Source organism: Astatotilapia calliptera, chromosome 12, assembly GCF_900246225.1.
Source record: "Astatotilapia calliptera chromosome 12, fAstCal1.2, whole genome shotgun sequence".
Lineage (NCBI taxonomy): Eukaryota > Metazoa > Chordata > Actinopteri > Cichliformes > Cichlidae > Astatotilapia > Astatotilapia calliptera.
This window is the reverse complement of record NC_039313.1, coordinates 7,775,265-7,789,343: the sequence shown is the minus strand read 5'-3', so window position 1 is coordinate 7,789,343 and position 14,079 is coordinate 7,775,265. Positions and strand designations below refer to the sequence as shown.

At 38.1% G+C, this 14,079-nt stretch overlaps 1 protein-coding gene across 4 annotated transcripts in view; it reads left to right on the top strand.

Annotated features, from left to right (window-relative positions):
* Window positions 1-1,030: 1,030 nt before the first annotated feature.
* slc4a5a (solute carrier family 4 member 5a) overlaps window positions 1,031-14,079 on the top strand; it is a 39,630-nt gene continuing 26,581 nt past the window's right edge. For 2 of the 4 annotated variants that reach the window (XM_026186981.1, XM_026186980.1), the window contains exons 1-6: window positions 1,032-1,200; window positions 4,033-4,094; window positions 4,939-5,151; window positions 7,213-7,342; window positions 9,886-10,046; window positions 13,912-14,064. In XM_026186981.1, the coding sequence (XP_026042766.1) occupies window positions 4,037-4,094; window positions 4,939-5,151; window positions 7,213-7,342; window positions 9,886-10,046; window positions 13,912-14,064 (715 nt within the window). In that variant the 5' untranslated portion in view covers window positions 1,032-1,200; window positions 4,033-4,036. Of the gene's footprint in view, window positions 1,201-4,032; window positions 4,095-4,938; window positions 5,152-7,212; window positions 7,343-9,885; window positions 10,047-13,911; window positions 14,065-14,079 lie in introns of all 4 variants that reach the window. The other 2 variants (XM_026186979.1, XM_026186978.1) reach the window with 2 other exon arrangements.

Sequence of the window (14,079 nt, the reverse complement as noted above, 5' to 3'; positions counted from 1 at the left end):
GATGAGTGGTTTTGTTTTTAAGTGTTTAAAATCTCGTCGTAGATGATGTATTGACTACGGACCTGATCATGCACAACACACCAACACCCACAGATAACATGGCAGCCCCAGTCATCACACACCAAAGGAACTTCAACAGTGACTTCAAACCGCTCCACTCTTCCCCCAGACCTGGAAAAATGAAAAGCAAATTTCTCCTTAGCTCGAGTAAGATGCTTGTGATGTTGTCCCTGGTTCAGGAGCAGCTTGATATTAGAAATGTCACAGCTGTATGTCTTATTGTAACATCTGACACCAGCCTCCTTGTAAAGCTTTTTCCACTCATTGCACCAACTTTTCATGAGCGTATTCACAGATCTGTGGTCATCCCCACTGCTTGTTCACTTTTTCCTGCCACACTTTTTCCCTGCAGTCAACTTTCCATTATAATGGTTCAATACAGCACTCTGGAAACAGCCAGCCTTTCCAGTAATGACCTTCTGTGGCTTACCCTCCTTGTGGAGGGTGTCGATGACAGCTGTAAGGTCAGCGGTCTTCCCCATTTTTGTGGCTGCTAACACAAACAGAGATATGCTGTATTTATATTGGCTGAATGGTAATTTACTGAGGTCAAAATATATATCCCAGTATTTTGAGATACCGTTACCGTCAAAACTAAAACCCAAAAAGGCTCAAAATATTCCACTTTATAGTGAATGAATATGTTTTTGAATTTAATCACAAATAATAAACTCTTAAACAGGTACATGTGTATACTGACAGTATTCTGGTCAAAACTCGCACCAACAGTCACTTCAAAGCTGTAATAAATTCCCTTCGAGGCTCACATAAGGTCACTGCTGTGATAGCTTGCTATTCTTTATTGCTTTTCCACAGTCCTATACATATTGACCTATTGGCACATTATAGAGATTCTCTACCAGTGGCTGGTGTTAACCATATTCTGAAACGGCTTCCTGCCTGAAGCTCTCTGCTCAGTCCTCATTGCCCATTATTGACCCAGTCACGAGAGAGAGAGAGATAGAGCGAGAGCCAGTTGGAGAGACAAACAGAGACAAATACAAAGGAGCTTTCCTCTTTGCCGACTTTGTACCATTTAATAGTTTGTTGGAGCTCCACTAGCATGTTTTCATTGATGCTTCCCCACAAGCAGCCAAACTCTTTTCTTCTTTTGCTTACTCCAGCTGACAACTAACCCAGGTAGGCTTTAGTATGTTTTTTCTTACTATATTACTTACTTTTCTTACTATTCTTGTTGTTGTTGTTTTTCTTTTCTCTTTACCCACCATTGATTTATCTTGTTGCCTGAGCAGTACTGTGTCATTTTCTCAGCCTATTGAGTCACAGATGACATTTAGTCTCTGTTTTTCCCATCCTTGGCTCCAGGCCTAACATATGTAAATTAAACCAGCAGTGTCAGTAATGTGGGGAGTTTGGAGAACTGTGGTATCTGAAACTAGAATTCTGTCATCTTCAGCTCTGTGTGACAGTTTTGATCATGTCTAAGGAAGTCACACGAGTAGTGTGTGATCAGTGGCTCTTAAAACATTTTTGCTTTATTCCCACAAGACACTGGTCTGTTCTAAAGGGAAATAAAGTTTCATAAACAGTCTTTGAAAAACAAGCTAATGACATGTGGAATCATTCTTTAAGCTTGCTGAGGCACTAATGAGCCCCACTTATCCAAAGTACTCGGATCCCATCTCAATTGATCTATAGGCACAAATTTAACACACACTCCCCGATATTAGAAATCATACTTACAATGTTAATGAGTAAAGCAAGAATTCAACGTGTGAGTGACTGGTGTGTACTGTATGTGCCTGTTTCTTAATGTTTATCTTTTGCTTGTGAATGTACTGATGTGTAACAAATTAGAGACTGCAGTTGTGTCAGTGAACTCATACTACCTTTTTCCTTATTAAAAGTAATTAAACACTTGTCACTGAAGTGAAAAACTGTCACTTTCAAAATTATTTTTCCAGTTTCCTCAATTTCCTCCAGATTAAGTTCACTGGACCAGATACATTATTCCACCGCAATCAAAAGATCAACGCTTATTGAACCAAATCCAAATTTGGCCTACAGAGACTTGGCAGAGCACTCTGTCCCATGTGCACGCTTATGTACGAGTATGTTTCATGTCTCTATCAAGTGACATGGGGTGTTTGGAAGCAGGGAGAGCCTATCGATCAGCTGGTGGGGGGGAGCGAGTGTTGCGCCTGCAGCTCTCGCTCCATCTGCCCACTGGGTGTGAAGGACACTGATGTGACAGCGCTAATTACAGAGGCAGGAAGCCAGCGCTATAAACATTCACAGCAGCAACTCAAGCGGGCTCTGCCTGGCTAAACCCCACCCTCCACCAGCCACTTTACACCACTCATCCCTCAGGGCGGATTGTATTTCAAGAGTTCTATGTGAAATGAGGCATTATCTGCAAATTCCCATTCAAAGAAATATTGCTGTAGAAATCAGATGTGTGTAAAACAGAAACGTCTGTGACAAACACTAAAAAATGCATGATTACGTTCATCGTTGATGTTTTTGGTTTGTTTGCCTTTTTTGTTATTCGTTTGCTGCCAATTAACGGTCTTACATTTTGGTAATCTAAAAAAAACAGTAAAACAGGAATCTAAATTTATGTAAATCTAATTTCAGGTATTTGTATTTGTCTTTTGAGGACAAGAAGTCTGGTTTAAGTCATGGACAAAGTCCCGGTAGATACATGTGTGCTCTGAGTACCTTTTCAGTAAGCAGTCAAGAAAGATTATTTAATTTTACTCTCTATTATGACTAGAATAATATATACATAAGTATGTTTCCTATTAAACCTTGAATAAGCAAGATAGTTGTGCCATCACTGGAAAAATAATCAATAATATTCCTTCACTGGATAATGAGTTAAGCAGAGGGTATAGACCTCTGGGCTTTGAATACTGAGGGAAACCGAACATCATCAACAGCTTAGTTTTAGTGATGAAGAAGCACATGCCCATTCTCATCTGGTGATTGGGGCTTTGATGGGGGGGATAGAAATATCTATTTATTTCCACAACTCCCTTCGTCCAACCCTCTCTTTAGAAATTTCTGATTATTTCAACTTTAAATTGTAATTATGGCTGTCTTAATACAGCATCAGCTCTAATGTTTAGGTTCCTAGGATAGTAGATTTTACTTTATTTTTTACATTTAACCAGTAATACTATTTAATAATAGTTTTCTTTTCAGCTGTAAAAAAATATTAACATATTATTAACCCAGCAAACGTATCTGTTGATGCTGAAAGAGCCTTTGCTCCATTGAGCTTAAGGAAACTGAAGAATGGGGCAATGCCTTCATATTAAGTTCATATTAAGTTACATTGTTACATTGTAACTATAAAAATTCCCTACTCGCCCCTGTGGGCGGTCAATCCTTCAAGCTCAGGTCCTCTACCAGAGGCCTGGGAGCTTGAGGGTCCTGCGCAGTATCTTAGCTGTTCCTAGGACTGCGCTCTTCTGGACAGAGATCTCCGATTGGTTTCCTCAAACAAATGTTGACCGTGAAGCTGAAAACTGTAATTATTCTGTAATTACTGAATTTCATTCACAGCCTGCAACTGGAGTACTTTAAATAATACCATCAATGTATAAAGGAAAGCCCACCCTTAACACCCACCAACAGGAACAAGCTGCCTTTAAGCTCAGCTGGTGGCATCCAATGCCACGTGTGTTACCCTCTCATTTATTTTAATTATGCTCTATTCTATCGACTTGGCCACCCTTTAATTATTTTGCCATTGATCCGCACAGTGACTCAATAAGCAGGTCAGTGAACAGGAGCGGCTTCGGCTGCTGCCGCAGGCTTCGTTCTCAGATATGGAGCAACAGCCAACACACGTGCACATATGTACAGAGGGGACAGTGCCATCTTAGGTTTCGATTAAAAAAGGGAACCCGAGAGATAAATATGTGCGCACTTTTACACTGTGCATTACACAGCAAACACACACAGTCTGCCTAGAGTGTCTTGTCACTCTCTCTTCCTCTTTAGCAGGATGGAGCATGGAGACCGAGGGATGGGAGTCTCTCACCTTCGCTACGAGGATGAGGAGGGTGAGTGTATGTGTACCTGTGTGCTATCCATGTATTGGATCTATCACACACTGGCCCCATGAGCTTATAAAAATGGGAAAGCCATTCTACCCATTTTAGATTTTTATGTTACCATGACAGATCACACTAACTTCTAATTTTCAATTTCTTTTTAATTTTTTCTGAGAGCCTGTGTGGGTGACTGTTGTTAATGTGCTGCAAATGAGCAGTGTGTGTGTGTGTGTATTTTGGGGGGTCTTTGGGGAGTTGTTGTATGCATGTTTGTGTAGCTTTACACTAAGCAGCAGCTCGGCAGGTTCTTTATCCAAACATCAAATATTGGCTTGTGTCTCCCTGTAGTTTAGTAATTCCATCTGGAGTTGTGTGTGCAGTTAGTGCAATTAGTTTTACAGCACTATTCAAATTGCCAGCAGATGATCAAACTCACATCATCCAGGATTTTGCTGCAAAATGGAGGTTGTGCAAGCCAAGCTACGAGACTGTGACTGTCAATAGGCCTAATTTTCTTTATTTCTGTGTCAACAGTGACAAATCGCAACATGCTGCAGTTGTTAATAACCACACAAGAGCTGCGAAACATAATTTATTCTGTTCGTTATAGTAGTTTAACATTCATTAAAACACTCCTGAGTATGAGGGATTAATGAAAAATCTCATTAGGTAATCTGCCAGTGTTGCTGGCTGTCAGTCAACCAATTCAGAGCTGTTCATTTAGCATTCACTGCAACCGCCTGTGTTACAGAAATCTGTTCTAAATGACACCTGTTCTTAAAAATTATTGCCACCTTCTGTATATCTGGAACTCTCCAATCTATGACCAAGAACTGTATATATTTGTCCACAGATCATCAGTCCATCTACATTGGTGTGCCAGTAGCTCGAAGATATCGACGTAAACGCAGGCGAAGGCGTTCTAGTCAAGAGGGTAGTGATATGGATAGAGACAGACATTACAGCCACCACAGACACCAGGAGCATGATCGGTACACAGAGATAGATATGGAGGAGGGACTCATGGATTCAGCAGAGCAAAGTCTCCAAGACATCAACCGTACAAGTAAGTCAGCGGTGAGAGACATGACATGACTTGTGACATGTCTTGTCTGTCAAACACCAGTCTGGAAAGGTGCTTTTGTCACACTGAAAGAGAAAGAGCCTGAACTCTTCTGTTGAGGGCTGGAGTCTACTAATTTCATGTCAGATGTTTAATGATTCTAGGCAGCTCTAACCAATCAATGAAAACGACATTTTTCACCCTTTGTGAGACAGCTTTATTAAATCATGGGAAACAAGACTGTTGTTGTCATTGTGACATACTTTGATGTCACCTTTGCACTGAAGAAACACATTTTTAACATGAAACATGAAGTTTATTGGAGGTTTCCTTATGCTACAGTCCCACTAGGGAAATAGTGATTACCGATTGTCGTTCATTGCAAACATGTGCAATGAACTATTCATTTTTTTAATGACTGCTTCAAAGCTGAGGCCAGGTCTGTGACCATTCACAATCAGCTGCCACTTACAAAGTGACCTCAGGTCTCAAGAAGGCTATAACAATGTAACAATAACATGGAGTCAGTCTGCTATCAGTTTGCAATTGTATGTCGTCAGGTTGCAATCCTTTTTTTCCTTTTGTTTTTATTGTTTTTTAATCTTTTAAGTTGACCCAGCTTAATAGGAGAAGCACTCCTGAAAAGCCAGAGTGCTCCTTGTTGCTGAAATAACAGTCTGCTCCTCCAGCTCTCTCTGAGCCTTTCATGTGCAACAATTTCATGTGCTCTTTCAGAAATTGCTTTAGTTACGTCTCATATATATAACTCATTTTCTGCACATTGGTGTCTTTTATTTGAACATTTAAAAATAGCCTTTCATATTGCTTCCTCCCAGCATTTTTAACAAAGAACAGCAGGAGTCCGAGACACAGCCTGAGAGTGGCTACCTTCTGTTTCAGGTTTGAGTAATAAGTAGTTTGGCAGAACACTGCTGTTGTGGCTTTCAAAACTTTTTCCAGGAAAGTTGCCCACTCTCTTAAATCAGTATGGTGCCATCAGTGGAAAGGCAGCAGAGGTGTTTACTTTGCCTTGATTGTATGCTTACATCAACACAACCTTTTGGAATCCACGTGCCACCTCTGTACATGGTGGTCAGCTGGAGGACAAGAACATGGACAAAGACGTACAACAAAACAATGAGAGAAAATAGTAATCCATTACTTAGAATTAAGGAAGTCGTACTCTACATCAAACAGCAAATGTTGGAGGGTAGAATGCATTCTTTGATTTTACAGTATTGATTTCACAATCGCATGCCATTCAGAAAAAAAACTGCCGAAAGATATTTAAGTCAAATGTAGTAGTTATCAATAGAAACTTCAATAATATTGATCAATGGTAGTTTAAAAGACAAAGCTTGTTGATTTTAATTACAGTCTACAGGTTTGCAGCCCTATTCACAGCTGGCAACTCATTACCCCAAAACCCCACGCATGAACACAGAGTCCTGCTCAATCTCCCTGTAGATACAATGATACAATGGATTGGAAGCACAGTAGAGTTGTGAATGACTAACTGTAATCAGGCAGCACTGAGTGATCCAGGCTTCAGTATGACAGTCATTACTGCTGGGACAGCAGATGAAAATAACAGAATGATTATGCTCAAAATATGGTGACAATTAAAATATTTAAAGTGAAAACTTTGGTTGCACTTTACAGATTGAAATGTCAATTTCAGTGTTTGATTCAACTACTAAGGAAATGCACTATTGTAGCTGCAGTGGAAGAGAAACTGACAATATGGAAAAGATTGTAATTAAGTATTAGCTGAAACCAGTAACTTGACTGTAAAACAAGTGATTACAAAAGCAAGTCTAAATGGAGGGTTCTACTTTTGTAAATGATGCCATGTTTTTATGGATGGTCATTTTGCGGTAAAGAAATCAGCCACACAAACTCGCTTTGTGTAGCAGATTTAATGAAGACAAAACAAAGGTACAAAAAAAAAAATCTGTAAAACAACGGTCGCATGTTTTAGGTGAATTTTTTGCAAGATCCTCGGGTATTTTAAAGCAAATACAAATTCTAATAATGTCGAAAACATCCTTTCCTTCCATCAAGTGTCTCCAGCGGCAGAGCGGCTACGTTACATCCTAAATGAAGACGATGACATGCCGACACCAACGCTCTTCACTGAGATGGACACACTACAGAGAGAAGGAGACGAGCTAGAGTGGAAGGAGTCTGCCAGGTGGATGACACTCAAACAGACAACAGAGGGAAAATATAAAACAAATTGTGTGCTTTTCCTGGTTGGCTGGTTTAGAATGTCTTCTTGTAAAAAAAAAAAAAAAAGCGACTGCGACATAAAATGAAGGACAATTTTCCAGCTGCATGGTTTATAGCTTGTTTAAAGTGTATTCAGCACTAGAATTTTGTTGGGATGGAATTTCAGAGGAACAACATTTCAAAATTAGAAAACTGGAAAAGAAAATATGTTGAAATCATGATTGAATTTACCTTCTTGAACACAGCTCTCTGGGTTCGCATAAAATTGCCGTTCTTGTTCATGGAGGTGGTTTAAATTGCATATTGTGCTTTCTAAATTGTGCTTGCTAAGGTGTCAGGTAAATCATCAGTAAAGTAAAGCATGATTGGGCCTGTGCACCTTTATGCCAGACCAGGCTCTTAGGAGTTTTTACTGCAGGTTTGCATTAGACAAAGGAGTTATATATCACTTCCATTGTCCACTATCTGTTGTTAGAGAACATCTAGTGCATGAGTCTGTGTATCATGGTTAGAGCACACTATGGAAATTTCATGGACTGGAAGCATGTAGTTTCCATATATGCTTGATTAGGTCGTGACTTATCAATCATATATGGTTGCAATGAATATATGGGAACGTTTATGTTATAACAACTTATTTTTTATGTTACTCCAATATTATGGCAGCAGTGTTCAACACAAAAGTCAAAATCTTAATATCTTTGCATTGCAAATCTTGCACAAATGTCACAGACCAAATTTAAATGTGCTGTAGTGAATAAATGTCAAAGAAGAGATTCTCCAGTTTAGTGGCTACAAATAGCAAAAATGCAGTCGTGTTAGTCTGGAACACTGTGTGAAACATGGATTTAGCTACGGTGACATCAACTGTTGATATGTGATGTCCTATTTTGACGCCTCAAGATTTTGGTTTTAGAAGAACTTTGTGACAAGGAGATTCTAGTGGTGAAACCAATGAGCATACCCTAAGTATTTATCCTTTTTAAAAAAAACTTAATATGATCAAGATTTACAAAACAGCCTTAATTTTTGTATTTCATATGTCCCAGAATGAAGCTATAACATGATCATGATTGACATATGGTTTTTAAATTCATTCAGTTATATCTGGGAGGAAACCAGCAGCCAGTAACCTGTTTGTGTCTCCTGTTTAACCAGTAGTCTGCTGTGCATCGACTCACAATCACAAACAAATAAAAGATCATTTTTTAGAGTCCTTGTTAAATCTCAGCCCAAACACACCTTTACATGCTTCTCAGATCATCTATGACAGCGGTCCCCAACCTTTTTGCGCCACGGACAAGTTTGTGCCCGACAATATTTTCACGGACCGGCCTTTAATGTGTTGCGGATAAATACAACAAAATAAAACGAGTACCGGGACCGAAAAAAGAAGATTTATTCATAACACACGTGAAAAGACCCAGGAAAACCTAGTTAATGAAAAAAACGATAACAAAATAACGCTAAAAACCGATAAAAACCCCGAAAACCATAAATTTCACACCCGAGTCTCAAGTCTCGCAGCCCGGTACCAAACGACTCACGAACAGGTACCGGTCCGTGGCCCGGGGGTTGGGGACCGCTGATCTATGATGATTGAAGCTGCTTTTAGGTCTCATGTGGGGCAAGATACAGAAAGAACTAATCTGGACAGGGAAGAAGTATTGCTAACAATAAGGAATGGGAATTTTATGTACTAATTAGAATATTCACAGAAGTCATCTTGCTGTATTTGCATTCTGCTTAGAATCACATTCAATTAGAATTTCAACTTCTCAAAATTACATTATAGAGTCACCAAAAAGAAACTGGTATCTGTAATTGGTAGTACTACTGCTCTACCTATTAAATGTTAAAAAGCATTTCAATATTAGGTCAGCATATCTGAAAAGAGTATGCTAATCAGAGCGACATATCTTAAATACGGTAACTCATCAGAAATGATTATGCTAATTAAGGCAGTAAAATATTGTTATCAAGGACACCATGAGCCCTTGTAATGAAGTGTACGGTGTGAGCTGCTAAAAAATCAGACTAATGGTGTTCTATAAATTTATAGCACTAATAACAGCGTTAAGCAAATAGAGGCTTGGATCTAGGATAGTGATGTTGCTCAGTACTGATTATTACTTAAGTAGTTAGTACTGCTCCGAGAGACTCCTGCTAAATGAAAATAACTTGCAAAAACCAATGACATATACTAAGCAGTGGCCCTGTTGAGTTTTCTTTCTTTTCTTTCTTTCTCTTTCTTTCTTTTTTTCTTTCTTTCTTTCTTTTTTAATAATTGTTTTGGGCTTTTTTAGCCTTTTGTTGTTATTTGATGGTGGAGAGAAGACAGGAACGCTGGGGAAAAACCAGAGTAATGTCATGTAGTAATTGGCCTCAAGTAGGATTTGAACACTAGTCTCTGCATTAACCATTAATCAGCACCCCAGACATGAAATTTTAGGTAAATTGTATTCTCACCTATTCTGTCTCTCTGCATGTTCTTGCTGCCTTTAGGTGGGTGAAGTTCGAGGAAAAGGTAGAGGAGGGAGGGGAAAGGTGGAGTAAACCCCATGTGTCCACACTGTCCCTGCACAGTCTTTTTGAGCTCAGGACATGTCTCCAGACAGGAACAGTGCTGCTGGATTTGGACGGCTACTCGCTGCCTCAAATAGTTGGTGAGATATTCACATTTATAACTGCACGTCTTTATGTGTGAATAAGCAGTCAGAATTTACTGTTTTCAATAAGTGCGCTGCAAGCCTAGCAGCTCTTTAGCTATTTGGTATTTTTTATGTTTTGGGGGGTTTTGCAACATATTTTATATTTGTAACCATTTAGCTAACATAATTAAGCTAACAATCATGTTAGCTAAATATATTATACTCCATTTCCACATAAGTAATAAAACAACAAATACATTAATAATACGTGAATAATAGAAGTATATCAAAATATCAGTATGTAATTTTAGTAAGTTATGAAACAGCTGTACTTTATAAAATGAAACATTGTTTGAGTTGCTTTTGCTAAACAAACTGATTGGTGATTCATTTTAACACCTATACCTGGCTTTCTCTGCTATGACATTTTTGTAAAATATATATTAGTTAACCCTCTATAGACACCCTCTTTATTGAGGTTTTGCAGTCACACAACTACTCACATGTATGTGATGGCAAGTGAGTTAGAGACTAGAGACTGGTCTGCAACCATCTGGCAACCACTGGTTAGGAAGAAAAAAATATTTATTACATGACTAGTTGGCATGTGGTTGGTAAAGGTTGATGCCAGTTCCTGTAAGATCAATTGCTTAATCCCCAAACGCACAGGTCCAGACACGGGTCAGTGATCTCCTGGCAACCACCAGTCATTAAATGTGTATTTCCTGACCGGTTGGCGAAAGCCTTCTTATGACCATCTTAGTCACTAACAGATTGGTGTTGATACTGACACCCGATAACTTCCTTTAACTATTATTTTAGCACAAACTAGTGCCACAGTAACATTACCTACAGCTGTAAATTGCTTTATCATTTTCCCTTGCTTTATGAATAACCCTGCATCATGACCTTTTTCATCTTTCCCTTTTGCATATCCAAAAGCTCAAAGTATAGCTACAAATGCATTAGTATGGAGTCAATAAAGTATAAAAAAATACAGTTAAAGACAAGAAAAAAATCAATGAGTAAATGTATTGTTTGCCAGTTCTCAGTAAAAATCAATGCTTAATAAACTGCAGGAACATTTTCTAGCACATATCAGATCTTTTTATATTTCCTTAATTTTCCACTCGCTGGTCAAGTGATTGATAAGATTGTTTTAAAAGTGGTGCTCCGATATTCAAAACCAGGTCACATTTTTCTCAGTAGTAGTTTGTTGTAGATGGTTATTGATATTTTTAACGATTTTGTATAGTATAGATGTACCTTTATCCTTCTACATAGCCTGAATTTAGATAAGCTTTCTTTTCTCTAAGTATTCTCTGGGAATAGTTCTCCAGGCTTCGTGAAGTAGACTCCAAAGCTCTTTGGATGTTGGCTGCATTTTGTTTCATTACATGTCATGATGATTCCACACTGCTTCAGTAATGTTGAGGACTCTGAGGAAGTTCTGTTGTGTCTTTTTGTGTTCAAGTATGCCTTTACTGCATTGGCAGTGTGTTGGGGATCATTGTCATGCTGGAAAATGAAGCAGCTGCTAATCACATCCTTTCTAGGTAGCATAGCATAGTGGATCATAATCTGATTAATTGTAATTCCATCAGTTTTGCTGACAGACCCTCCACAATGTTAATGCTTCACAATAATGAATGTTTAAACATTTATTATTGTTCCTTATTGAAACAGAATTTTTTAAATTGCATTTTTCTTATGTAACTTGACATACCTCAGCCTTTATTCCCTGTTTCTATTTGTTAAAAATGGCTTCTTGTCAATCACCCTTCCACTGAGACCATTTCTGATAAAGCTTCAGTGAATTGCAGATCTATCAGCTGAGTGTCTCCTGTGTCAGGTCTTTGTTGGATTTATTGCAATTTGTTCAGGACATGACTTTAGATACTGTTCAGCTCTGTTGTAGATAGTTGTTTTGGCCTGTAACTTCTTATTTTATATATTTATAGAAGAATAATCTATAAATGAATAAATACTGTAATAAAGCTAATAAATATCAAATATTTATTATATATACAATGTTTTCAGCTAATAGCTCTTTGGGATTCACCTTGTGTTTGCAAAAATTGGATTTTATGCCTGTCAAACTGTTTTAGCTTTGGAATTTTTCATAAATTCAACCAAAGAAATGGGAACAAACAAATAGTGACAGGCTGCTAGTAACAAACATAGATTCATCCCTTGAGTTAGGTCTGTTACCTAACTATTAGTGAAGTCTTTTTTATGCCTGAATTCAAAATTAAGTGTTAGATGACTTAGCTAAGAAAAAAAACATTCTTGTTAAAATGGTCAGATACATAGACTGGGCTGAAAATGAGTGAAAAAGCAGACAATGGTTGAAGGGAAAAAACAGAGAACTATTGCCCAAGACAATTTTAAAATTAAAGGAAGAAGTAACCAAGTAAAACAGTCTGGCTTCTCTGAAGCAAAATGTAAAGAAGTGCCCACTCAAGATTATTGCACAGTACAGCATAGAAATCGTAGTTTCCTGAATATTTTTTCTTTACCATTTTCTGTGTTAAAGAGAACAGTTGGTGTGTTTCTGAAATTTTAAACACATTACTGGCCAAAATCTTTCTTCTTGTATCAATTTGTGTGATCTGGACCAACAGAAGACAACAAATTCACATGACACCATTTTTTATTTTGCGTCTCATACAAATTCATTTTAAGCTGTCCTTGTGTCATTTCACAATATTTTATCTCTGTATTCCCCAAGACATAACCTTAAATTACCCACACAGATAGATAAAAATGTCTTGTCAGTGGTGGTGAAGGCAGTAGCACACTTGACCCTGAATCACAGTGGCGCTGGTCCATTGTGCTGTCCTGTCCTCTTTAAATGTGATTTGATCTTGTTCTGAAATGATTACTTCACTTCCTTCCAAGGTGCTATTAATATATCTGGGTTTTCTGTCTAGAGCTCAAATGCAGCAGGTTTGTGTGCTTTTTAGCACACTGTGATTTTTAAAATGAGCAAACGGTGAATGATTTTGACTAATTCGTTCTTGTCTTCTGCTTTGTATGAATATAATCTTTAATTAATGTGATCTCCTTGTTCATGCACAATAGCTGTCAGCCTTTCTCTCACTATGATAAAAAGCATCCTGCTGTTCATTTAATTGAACTTTTATGCAACTGCAGAGTCAGACAATTTTTATAGGGTTGATCAGGCTGAGACCATTGGTTTAATTTGGGTGGCACAGAAGCTGACGTCTTGTTAATTAAGAGCCAATTTTTTTTGGTCACTCATTCGCAAAATTCACTTGTGCGTGCATGACTACCATGTAGAAGCCCACCATAAGGAGTCACATTATTGTAAGCTTTTTGTGTAACTATAAATAGCTTTTTTATTGACAATTAAACATTTCCTTACTGTTTATAAAGCTCAAATGATAGATTTAAAACATGGCCATATGGTAATAAGAGTACATTTCTGCTGGCAATCATGCTTAAAATTTTACCAAACAACTAATAGTTGTTTGGTGGCCACTGGTCAGACTCCTAAGAGAACATGCAAATGATAATAGTGTACAGTCATACCACTTTGATAGGCACAAGCACAACCCGTTGTTCCTAAGTGGCATGAGCCAGTCTCAGGGGCAAATGAGACTGCGTCATTTTTTTACACTGAACAACAAGTTGCCATTTCAAATAACAAGTTAGACCATTTTAGATGTGGATGTAGACAGCATAACAGAACCATAGACGTATAATTTACACAGAAATTTATACTTATCATCAGTATATGCAAAGCATTCATTATATTACACGATAGCAGACTACAGTCAGTGTTATGAAACTCTTTTTCAACTCTAACTTCCAGTTAGGAACTCTTAAGATGTGAAATTTTGTGTCTCTTTTCTAGATGACATCATTGAGAGACAGATAGAGGAAGGCATGATATCTCATGATCTCAGAGAAAAGATCAGTTTTGTCCTGCTGAGGAAGCATCGACACCAGACCAAGAAACCGATCCACCGTTCCTTAGCTGACATTGGCAAGTCCAGCTCTTCTACCAGTGAGTGACCCAACT